Below are 9,743 nucleotides of genomic sequence, written 5' to 3' on the forward strand. Positions count from 1 at the left end.
GGGGTGGGGATGGGGACGGGGGGGGGGGGCTGCTCCCAGAGCCCCCCGCCACGGGGGCAGAGCCCTGCGTGCCCCCCCGAGCCGCGGGGGTGTGGGACAGCCCCTACACCGCCCCCGAGAGCGGGGGGGGGAACAACACACCCACCATGGGGGGCACGGCCCCCCCCCCAGAGCCTCAGGCAGATACACGAAACAGGGGGCTGCACCCCATTTAGGTGTAATGGCCCTGGGGAGGCTCCGGCCCGACACCCATCGAGAAGAGACAGAGCCCCTTAGGAACTGCCCCCCCCCAGCTGAACCCCAAAAGTGTCCCCCCCAACAAGCACTTTGGGCCAAACGCCCATGGGACAGGAGCCAGAGCAAACCAAGGCGGGGTGCAGGGGCAGGCAAGCTGGGCGAGGGGAGGGTAGGGCAACGGGCACCCACAGAGCGCCGGGGCAGAGGAGAGGAGGGTCACACACCAGGGTTTTTCTTTATTTATACAGCAGCTTGTTCTGAACACAGTGCAGGGCCAGGGGGTGCACGCAGGGAGCCCCCTCCCTCCTCTCAGAGCTCAGCCTTTCTGGGCAGAGGGCTCAGGACCCAGATCGAGAGCATCTCCCCACCCTCAGAGCAGCCGCTCTTCCCACTCCCGCGTCTTGGCCAGGGCAGACCCAAGCTGAGGTGTCAGGCCTGGCCCTGACCCCGTTCTGGGGCGCCTTCTCAGGCTGTGAGTCCGTGACAACATGCTGCACGAGGTGGGGACAGCCCCAGCCCCAAAGACAGGGCACCATGGCGATGGGCTCAGTCTATCTTGGTGGGCTCCTTCTTACGCTGCCTGGCCTCCCGGACGATCTTAGCCAGGGAGAGGAGAATGGGGACAGCCATGGGCAGGAAGAGTGGGATGTAGATGGCAAATTTCTGGTCATCAGGGAAGTAGAGGAGATGGAGGAGAGACGGGTCAAAGAAGGCCCGCTCAGAGGAGGTGACTGCCTCCTTGCTGGCCTGGAAAGCTGAGTGCAGGTGGCCTGTGGCCAGCTTAGCCATGGCGCTCTGTGCTGAGGCCACTGCTCGGTACACCTGTGCGGGAACAACACCAACAGTCAGTCCCTGGAACAAGCCTGAGCGCCTCGCTCGCTGCCAGGCCTGGGCAGCACCACACCAGCGAGAGCTCATGGTCTGCACAGGCACGGTGACGCCCGGCCCCCTCTGCTCCCCACCTCACAGTGCCCCAGCTCTACCTCAGAGGCAACGTCGTCTTTGATGACAATGTTCCCAATCTTGTCCAGGAGCTGGGCCAGCGAGTTCAAGGTGGTGGACACGGTGGCGATGTTCTCCACGGTGTGGGCCCAGAGCAGGCGGTCCAGCTCCCAGTCAGCCAGCCCCTCGTTCCCTGGGCTCTCCAGCAGGATCTCAGGGGGCAGCTCTTCCCGCGACAACCCAAACAGTAACCTGGGAATAGAGGGGAAGGTCCCAGCCAGCATCACAAGCCTGCAGTCCCACATGTGCTTCCCCACTATTCCCCTTCCCTGCTGCATTCAGCCTCGGCAGGCCTCAACCCACACCTGATGGCCTCCTGCAGGAGGGGCAGGACAAGTCTCCCACCCCAGGAGATGGGAGATATGCCCACTCCTGGCCAGAGAGCAGTGCTGGTCCATGGTCAGCACTTCAAAGGCCACGAAAAGCCACCCTCAGCCTCCCAGAGCCCATGGAGGAGCAAACGAGCTGCATAGGCACAGCCTGCTCTGACCCCGTTGATTTCCACGTGTGCCAGGAGAGCATACAGAGGGCCCAGGGAGGGAAGAGCACATCCTCACCGGAGCTGGGCTAGGAAAACCTCCATCACTCGCACCATGTCCACGTACACATGCAGTGGGAGAGAGGCTTGGGGGGAAGCAGGGGCTTCAACGTTGTAAAGCTGCAGGAGAGCATGTCAGCGAGGCACAGCCGGAGCCCTGGGGCTGGCAGGGCTGCCAGCACTCGCTGGGGATGGGGAGCCACCGCCTTCCCCAAGCACTGCCAGCACCCCCATGGCCCCGTACCATGATGCCGCCCCAGCGGGGGCTGTGGAAGGCGTTGGTGCTCACTGGGGCTCCGTCCTTGTCCTGGATGTACAGAGGGGAGTGGGAGCGCTCTGGCACATAGAGCAGGAAGTTCAGCACGGGGTAGAGTGAGGCAGCGCTGGAACCTGCAGTGGGACAGAGTCAAAGAACTCCCCTAGCCGGCAGGGATAGCGAGAGCAGATGGCCTGCACGCAGTGCTGGGGCAGAGCGCAGCCCTGCTCCTCCTTCCACGGCAAGCCCCAAGCAGCACTGCCAGCCCAGCAGGCCTCAGCCACCCTCGCTCCCATCTGGGGCAGGCAGGGCACGGTGCTGTGGGGAGGGAAGGGGCACAGGCCAAAGGCACAGCTGTCCCCCCTCTCTCAGCAGAGCCAGGAGCGCAGTGCTCACCCAGCCTGGCCTCCACAGGGTTGATGACGTGTGGGAGGCTGTGGGCGCTCAGGAGGAAGCTGGAGGACTCCTTGTCAAAGCGTGGCGTCACTCCTAGGACAGCGTAGTACAGGATCTGCAGGCACACAACAAAGACGTTGCTGGCAGAGAAGCGCGTCCCCGGGGCACCCAGGAAGGCCAGGGCTGGGCTCTCCTCATCGCCTCTCCCAGCCCTCACTTGTGAGTCAACAGAGAAGTTGGCCACCAAGCTCAGTTTGTCCAGGACAGGCTGCACGTAGCGGTTCACGGCATCCTCGATGTCCCAGTGCACGGCGTGGGACTTGGGGTCAGGGTTCAGCAGGCTGAAGGTGATCTCATACCCTGCCGAGGACCCACAGCCTGTGTGGCACTGCCACGGCCATCGCCCGTGGATGCCAAGGCTGGCACGCAGCCGTGACAGAGCTCCCAAGAGCAGCAGGACCCAATCCTCTCCTCCCTGACCCTCCCCGATGCGGGGTTGTGCACAAGTACCCCAACACACGGCAATCACAGCACGGGTCCTGGCCCAGAGCAACTGCCAGCGGCAAAGACAAGACCCCAGCGTCTGTTACCCCAGAAGACATCCAGGGATGCTGCAGGAACAGCAGGAACAGCGCCTCCCCCAGAGCCAGCAGCCTTTCCCGGGTCAGGGAACGGGGCTGGGGCTCACGTCCATACCCAGGCTGGATTTCAAGTGCCGTCGGGCGTCAGGGCCAAGCTGGCTGCCAGGCATGCGGTCCGAGAGGGCGGCGGCGATGGAGCTGTCCGTGAAGGACATCACCTGCATGAGCTGCCGGAGGCGGGTGTGGAGGGTGGCCAGGCCCCCCCCAGCCCTTACCAGGGCACTGCGGTGCTTCCCCACGTAGACGCTGATGCCCTGGGGAAGGGGCAGGGGTGAGGGCCAGGAGCGGGCTGGCTCCTGCCAACGCGCTGGAGGACGGCACGGTGCCACCTGCAACAGCCTGGGGACGGATGCCTCCGCCCAGGGCACCTTCGAGGGGTGAAGTACGCAGAGGCTGGCACTGCAGGGTGCTGCTCCCTACCTGAGGCAGAAGACATGAGGTTTCAGGGACCACGTACACGGTCAGAGAGCCCAGTGAGGCATCCTGTAGCGGGTGCAGAGCAGCGTCAGCCTCTGGGGAAGTAAGAGGCATTAGGAGGGTTGGGAATTTCACTCCAATCCCTGTCCCACCCTGAGACGCAGCAAAGCCGAGTCCTCTGCTCAACCAGCCTCAGAAAGAGGAGCCTGCTCCCCCACAGAGCTACCCCAGCTACCGCGATTCCTTGCCCCAGTACCTCGTGCAGTAGCCACATCCAGCGCTGCCTCCTCTTGAGCTGTGGTGCTGCGATAGACCATCTGGTAGCAGGATGTGACACTGGTTCTCACTGCTGGGGGAGAAAGCCCCAGTGAAGCCGCTAGTCCTGGCCACCAGGCCCTTTGTAGGAGCCAGGCGCTAAGAGGGACAAGGGACAGCCCCAGGGGGACATGTGCCACAGGGTCCTTTGGGCACCAGCTCCCACCTCAGCTGACCGACCCACCCCAGCACGTGGCCTGGGCTGGCGGGCAGGGCAGCCCCACGCCAGCAGGGCATGAGGGGAGCTGGTCTCTTCCCTGCGGCACCCTGGGGACCTCGCTGTCCCCACCGCTCCCCTGCCCTGCCCGCTCAGCACGGGATGATGCTGGCGGACGCGGGGAGCTCCGGGCTGAGAGCCAGTGCCAGGCTCCTGGGGAGAGGAGCCGCGGGCACGCAGGGGCCCCCGGGGAAGGACGAGGCCACCCAGGAGGGCAGGGACAGCCCGAGGGGTCTCTCACCGTTCACGGAAATCTCCGTCTCCTGCACGTCCTTGAACGGCAGCGGCCTCGGCAGGTCCCCGGGCACCGACCCCGGGGCGAAGACCACGGCGACGGGCACGGCCAGCTGGAACTGAGCAGAGGCGTCAGCCCGGGCACCCGAGCCCCCGGGCCCGCCGTCCTGGAGCCCCGGCGCTCACCGGCAGCTGGCCCAGCCCGTCGATGTCGGCGTAGGGCAGAGCGGCGCGGTAGGTCTCGGTCGTCCTCCACCACAGCGGCAGCCCCAGCACCACGGCGATGGCCGCGAAGGAGAGGGCGGCCCGTCGGCCCCGCGCCCGCTCTGCGGGGACAGCGCTCAGCACCGGCCCGGCTCCCCGGGGACGGGGCGGGAACCGGGCACCCGCGGACAGGGGCTGGGGCACCGCCGGTACCTGCTTCATCCGCCGCTGCCGCCGCCGCCGCCGCCGCCATCTTCACTTCCGGACCGGCCGAGGAGGCGGGGCCTGCGCCGAGCTCAGCCATCCAGAGCGCCCAGTCCTCACGGCAGCCAATAGGTGTGGAGTGCGGAGAGCGGTAGCGCAGACGGGCGGGCAGCGGCACCAATGAGAGCGCGGTGCGCGCCCTGAGGAGGCGGGCTTTGGCCACGCGGCCACTACGGGTGCCGCGGAGGGACAAGCGGTGCCTCCGCGCGGGCGGGACGGGGCGCAGCGGGTGCCTGCGCGACGCCGAGCACCGCCGCCGGGAATGGGAGATGGAAACGGGGAGAGGGGGGAAGCAGGGGCTCCCAGGGGGCTCCTCACCCGCCCCATGGCCCCTAGGGAGAACCCAGCCACCGCTCCTGGCTCCCAGAGCCCCGCCATGGGTGTGGGTGGGCTGAGACCACACAGAGCTCATTGCATGGGTGAGCACGACAGGCTGCGGCTGCTGCCCGGAGCCGACGGAGGGATGGGGCAGCGCGGTCCCCGCATACCCCGCAGCGAGGGAGGAGGCGGCACTGCGCTGTCTCTACCGTTTATTCGTTGTTAGGCTATTTGGTACACGGGGTGCACACGGCAAACACAACACAGGCGCCTCAAGGGCGGCAGCGACCAGGACTGCGAAGCTACGGCAGGGCAGGGGCACCCCCAGGCCTCCCCTCCTGCCCCCCACACGGCCAGGCCTCCCCCCCAGCCTGGCCAGAGCCCCCCGCCAAGGGGCACCCAGGTGGCTCCCTTCAGGGGCCGGAGAGCCCGGGCCCCCCACTTCATCTGCAGACACGGTGGCGTGGGGTCGGCCCGCGGGATGTGCTCCCCTTCCCCTCCCCGCGTGGCGGCTCCCCTGGGTGGCCGGGGTGGAAGCAGGGTGTGAGCGGTGGCGGGGCAGGGGCCGGGGCGGGGGCCGGGGCCGGTGGGGCGCCCAGCCGGGGCTCAGTAGGCATGGTTGGCCACATAGAGGGACTGCCCGGCGGCCCCCGAGTCGTCCCCACTGCCCTCGTACTGGCCCAGCGCCGCCAGCCCATTCACCTGCGGAGAAAGGAAATGTCAGTGGCCCCTGTGGGATATGGCCCTGGGGGTCCCCCAGGCCCTGGGGACATGGCCTTCAGGGCCCCCCCGCCCACAGGGACATGGCCCTCTGTGTGCCCCATCCCACAGGGACATGGTCCTCGGTGTCCCCATGCCCTTGCAACACAGCCCTTGGCATCCCCCTCCCATGGGGACAGAGCCCTCGGCGTCCCCCATGCCCCCCAACCCTTGTTGTCCCCCGTCACCCCATGGGACACGGCTTTTGGCATCCCTCTTCCCACAGGTACAGAGCTCTCAATGTCCCATATCACCCTACGGGGCATGGCCCATCCCACAGGGACCTGTCCCTTGGCATCCCCCACTGCCCTCTGAGGACACAGTCCTCACTGTCCCGTATCCCACAGGGAAACAGTCCAGTGTGTGTCCCCACGGGGACCACGGCCTTTGGCATCCCGTCCTGTGGGGCACAGCCCTTGGTGTCCCCACCACCCTATGGGACGCAGCCCTCAGTCCCCCTCTCCCGCGGGGACCGTCCCCATCACCTCTGCACGCTTGACGAACTCCTCGGTGGCGGCGGTGGCGTTGTCCCGCTGCCCGCGCCAGGCGCTGAGCGCCGATGCCTGCAGCGCCCGCCCGTAGGAGAAGGTGAGGGCCCATGGTCGCACCAGCGGGCATGTGTTGATGGCATTGAGGTTGATGGAAGCCTCCTCCTCGCTCTGACCCCCAGACAGGAAGGTGACACCTGCAGAGAGCGGGGTTATGGCACCAGGGGGATCACAGAGCGTCCCCCTCCTGGTCCCCGCCACGTCCTAGTGCCAGTACCTGGCACGGCCGGGGGCACAGTGCGGCGCAGGGCAGTGACAGTGGCCATGGCGATCTCCTCGGGGCTGTACTTGGTGAGGCAGGAGTGCCCAGGGGTCACCATGTTGGGTTTCAGCAGGGTCCCCTCCAGGTAGACGTGGTGGTCGCTCAGTGCCTTGTAGACAGCTGCCAGCACCTGGGGAGGACGGGCAGCGTGGAGTCCCCCGGCACGGCACAGTGTGGCACAGTGCCCGCCCTGCTGCCCGCTCCACTGCTCACCTTCTCCGTCACGTACTGGCACCGCTTGAGGTCGTGGTCACCATCGGGCAGGATCTCTGGCTCCACGATGGGCACAATGCCGTTCTGCAAACACCAGGCAGATGCCGTCACAGGGACATCCCTGGGCATCGCCCCGGCCCCACGGCAATGTGGGCCAATGCCTGGACCTGGGGGGCAATGCTCAGCCCTGAGCTTCAGTGTCCACCCTTGCTGGTGATGCCCGTCCCAGTGGGGTGCTTGGCCCCAGGAGGTGATGCCCAGCCCCATGGGGTGATGCCCAGCCTAGGAAGGTCAGTTCTTGGCCCCACGGATCTGTGCCCATCCCTGTGGGGCAATACCTGGCCCCTTAAGTCAACAGCCATCCTATGGGTCAATGCCCATCCCGCGGGGCGATGCCCGGCCACCAGACACATACCTGCTGGCAGATGCTGGCATAGCGGGCCAGGACGTTGGCGTTCTCCATGATGGCGAGCGCAGAGGGGGTGTTGTCACTGATTTTCAGCACACAGCGCCACTTGGCAAAGTCAGCCCCATCCTTCTTGTACTGGGCACAGCGCTCCGACAGCCCGTCCAGACCTGCCGGGCAGCATGTCAGCCCCACAGCCCCAAACCCCACGGCCCCCGCCCCCCTACCCACTCCACCTACCCTGCGTGGTGGTCTCGCCATCCGTCCCGGCCAGCGGCACGACGCCCTTGTCCACCTGCGGAGAGAAGGGGAAGGCAGCACTGAGCCTCACCAGCACCCTCCAAGCACCCTCAGCAGCCCACAAACCCACCGGACACCCCCCACACCTTGATGCCCACGACGATGCCCTTGTCCTTGATCATCTGGACGAAGGGGGTGCCGTCGTCAGCCTTCTGGTACATGGTCTCGTGGAAGAAGATGACGCCCCCGATGCATTTCTTCACCCGGCTGTCGGCACTGAAGAGGATCTGGCGGTACAGCCGGCGGTTCTCCTCCGTGTTCTCCACCCCGATCTGGTTGAGGCGCTTCGCCATGCTTCCTGCGGGCACCCAGCACCCTCGTCAGCCTCAGGCGTGGGGAAAAGCGGTGGTGGGACAGATCCCCCCCGCACTGACCTACAGATTCATCAGCGGCCAGGATGCCCTTGCCGGGGGCCACGATGCGCAGTGCGATGTCTGACAGCTCCTTCTTCTGCTCGGCCGTCAGCGCGGGATATTGGTGCGTCATGGTGGCGGTGGCTGCAAGCAGACGGCGGCTGAGTCACGCGCCGGCAGGGCGGCCCCCCCGTCTGCCACGCACCCCCATCCTGCGGGGACCGGGGACCCCCGGGCCGGGGACTCCCGGCCCTGCCGGTCCGCGGGGCGGGCGCGTTGCCTAAGCGGGCAGCTGCCCGCACCCCGGGCCGGGCCGGGCAGGGCCTCGTGGAGGATGCCGGGGAGCTCCCAGCCATTTTGCTGCCTGCCCGCCCGCCCCCAGCCCAGCCATCTTGAGGGAGCGCAGCTTGGCGGGGGGCCGGGGCAGGGAACCGGGGCTCGGGGATGGCGATACCCCGGGGCCGGGGATACCCCGGGTGGGAGGTATGCGGGGGCCGGGGGCACCCCGGGGCCGGGGATACGGGGGGATGGAAACACCCCAGGAGCGGCGCTGCCTGGGGAGGGAGAGGCCCCAGGGGCGGCACGGCCGGCACCGGGGTACCCCGGGGCTGGCGATAGCCCGGGGCTGGCGGTCGCCCGGGGCTGGCGCGGCCGCGGGGCCGGGGAAGCCCCAGGGCTCCGGTGCTCCCCCGGGGCGGCGATCCCCCGGCCGGCACCGCCGGAGCTCGGGCTGCGCCAGCCCCGGAGGCGTCTCCGGGCTCCCCCCCGCCCCAGCACCCCATGCCTGAGGCTCCCCCTGCCCCGGAATCCCCAGCCCTGCCCGACCCCCGGGATGCCGGCGCTGCCGCACGGAGACACCCGGAGCCTCGGCGGGGCTGCCCGCTCCCGCCGCCGGGGCCCCTCGGCTGCAGCCCCGGCCGCCCCCCGGCGTCCCGGCTCCCCCTTACCGTGCAGGGCGGGCGGCGGCGGGCGCGACTGCGGGCTGCGCGGTCCGGCCCCGCGGTAAATGGGGCTGCGGTGCCGCAGAGCTACGTGACCGGCGGGGCGGCACGCGCCAGGACCGGCCCCCCGCCCGCTCCGCCCCCCGCCGCACGCACCCCGCCCCCGGCCGCAGCCCCTGCCGCCGGTGCGGACCCCAGGGTGGCAACCGCGGGTGGGGGGCACCGCTGTGCCGCCCCTTTGCAACCCCCTGCTGCGGGCGGGGACCCATCTGTGCCCACCCCCCCGCCAGGGACCCAACTGAGTCACCCCCCGTCGTGGGCAGGGACCCCCATGGCACCCAGGGACCCCACTGTGCCACCCCAGTGCCACCCCCTGCTGCTGCTGGGGACCCCTCTGTGCCACCAACCCTGCTGTGCCATTCCCGGTTACAGGCAGGGACTCCCCCTGCCACCCCTTTGCTGCTGTTGGGGACCCCACCGTGCCCCCCCATTGCCACTGCCAACTACAGGCGGGGACCTTCCCCTCATCACCTCTGGGCCACCCCCGGGCTGGGGACCCCGCTGTGCCACCCCACGGCTGTGCCGGGGACCCCAGCTGCATCACTTCTGCTACCGGAGCCAAGCCCCAGCAGCACAGAGCCCCAGACCCCTGGGGCAGGGTGGGGGCTCCCGCAAACCGGTCCCCCCCCGAAAAAAGCTGCCTGAAGCCCACGCAGGGACAATAGCTGTGTCCTCGCTCACCCCACGGGCCAGCTGCCAAGGCCGAGCGCTGCTGAATCCCCACCGTAAAAGGAGGGCTCAGCCACCCCGCACGGCCCTAATCCGGGGAGAGGAGCGCGTCTCCCCCTGCACCCCAGCGCCGGGCGCAGCCTGAAGCACCACTGCCAGCCCCTTGTCTCGGGGGACCGTACCCGAGCCCCTG

The 9,743-nt window shown here is 68.5% G+C and overlaps 2 protein-coding genes across 6 annotated transcripts; both read right to left on the bottom strand.

Moving 5' to 3' along the window:
- Window positions 1-453: 453 nt before the first annotated feature.
- PIGS (phosphatidylinositol glycan anchor biosynthesis class S) lies at window positions 454-4,775 on the bottom strand. 5 transcript variants are annotated; one of them, XM_087752096.1, is made up of 12 exons: window positions 4,671-4,775; window positions 4,440-4,579; window positions 4,261-4,372; window positions 3,744-3,833; window positions 3,491-3,582; window positions 3,126-3,324; window positions 2,647-2,789; window positions 2,430-2,544; window positions 2,022-2,167; window positions 1,797-1,897; window positions 1,221-1,431; window positions 454-1,059 (listed from the first exon to the last, which is right to left on the bottom strand). In XM_087752096.1, exons 1-12 carry the CDS (start codon window positions 4,759-4,761, stop codon window positions 784-786), a joined length of 1,716 nt encoding a protein of 571 aa, XP_087608222.1. In that variant the 5' UTR covers window positions 4,762-4,775; the 3' UTR covers window positions 454-783. The 5 variants fall into 5 exon arrangements, with proteins under 5 accessions (XP_087608222.1, XP_087608221.1, XP_087608220.1 ...); XM_087752095.1 differs by having other exon boundaries at window positions 3,744-3,836; XM_087752094.1 differs by having other exon boundaries at window positions 2,430-2,789.
- Window positions 4,776-5,234: 459 nt separating this feature from the next.
- On the bottom strand, window positions 5,235-8,961 carry ALDOC (aldolase, fructose-bisphosphate C). The gene is made up of 9 exons (XM_087751703.1): window positions 8,828-8,961; window positions 7,902-8,024; window positions 7,614-7,825; window positions 7,468-7,522; window positions 7,237-7,397; window positions 6,822-6,905; window positions 6,564-6,738; window positions 6,284-6,483; window positions 5,235-5,741 (listed from the first exon to the last, which is right to left on the bottom strand). The coding sequence occupies exons 2-9, from the start codon at window positions 8,011-8,013 to the stop codon at window positions 5,646-5,648; spliced, it is 1,095 nt and encodes a 364-aa protein (XP_087607829.1). The 5' UTR covers window positions 8,014-8,024; window positions 8,828-8,961; the 3' UTR covers window positions 5,235-5,645.
- Between the last annotated feature and the right edge of the window lie 782 nt (window positions 8,962-9,743).

The sequence above is a fragment of the Nipponia nippon genome, unplaced genomic scaffold, assembly GCF_047370975.1.
Source record: "Nipponia nippon isolate SJK-2023a ecotype South Korea unplaced genomic scaffold, ASM4737097v1 scaffold_15, whole genome shotgun sequence".
Lineage (NCBI taxonomy): Eukaryota > Metazoa > Chordata > Aves > Pelecaniformes > Threskiornithidae > Nipponia > Nipponia nippon.

Coding starts and splice junctions, on each gene's coding strand:
- PIGS (XM_087752093.1), bottom strand. CDS start 4,761: ATGGCTGAGCTCGGCGCAGGCCCCGCCTCCTCGGCCGGTCCGGAAGTG. Junction 3,325..3,490: donor CCTCATGTCTTCTGCCTCAG/GTAGGGAGCAGC, acceptor CCCCTTCCCCAG/GGCATCAGCGTCTACGTGGG. Junction 2,168..2,429: donor CCCTGTGGAGGCCAGGCTGG/GTGAGCACTGCG, acceptor GTCCCACTGCAG/GTTCCAGCGCTGCCTCACTC.
- ALDOC (XM_087751703.1), bottom strand. CDS start 8,013: ATGACGCACCAATATCCCGCGCTGACGGCCGAGCAGAAGAAGGAGCTG. Junction 7,398..7,467: donor TGGCGAGACCACCACGCAGG/GTAGGTGGAGTG, acceptor GCTGCCCGGCAG/GTCTGGACGGGCTGTCGGAG. Junction 6,739..6,821: donor GCCAGTACGTGACGGAGAAG/GTGAGCAGTGGA, acceptor CGTCCTCCCCAG/GTGCTGGCAGCTGTCTACAA.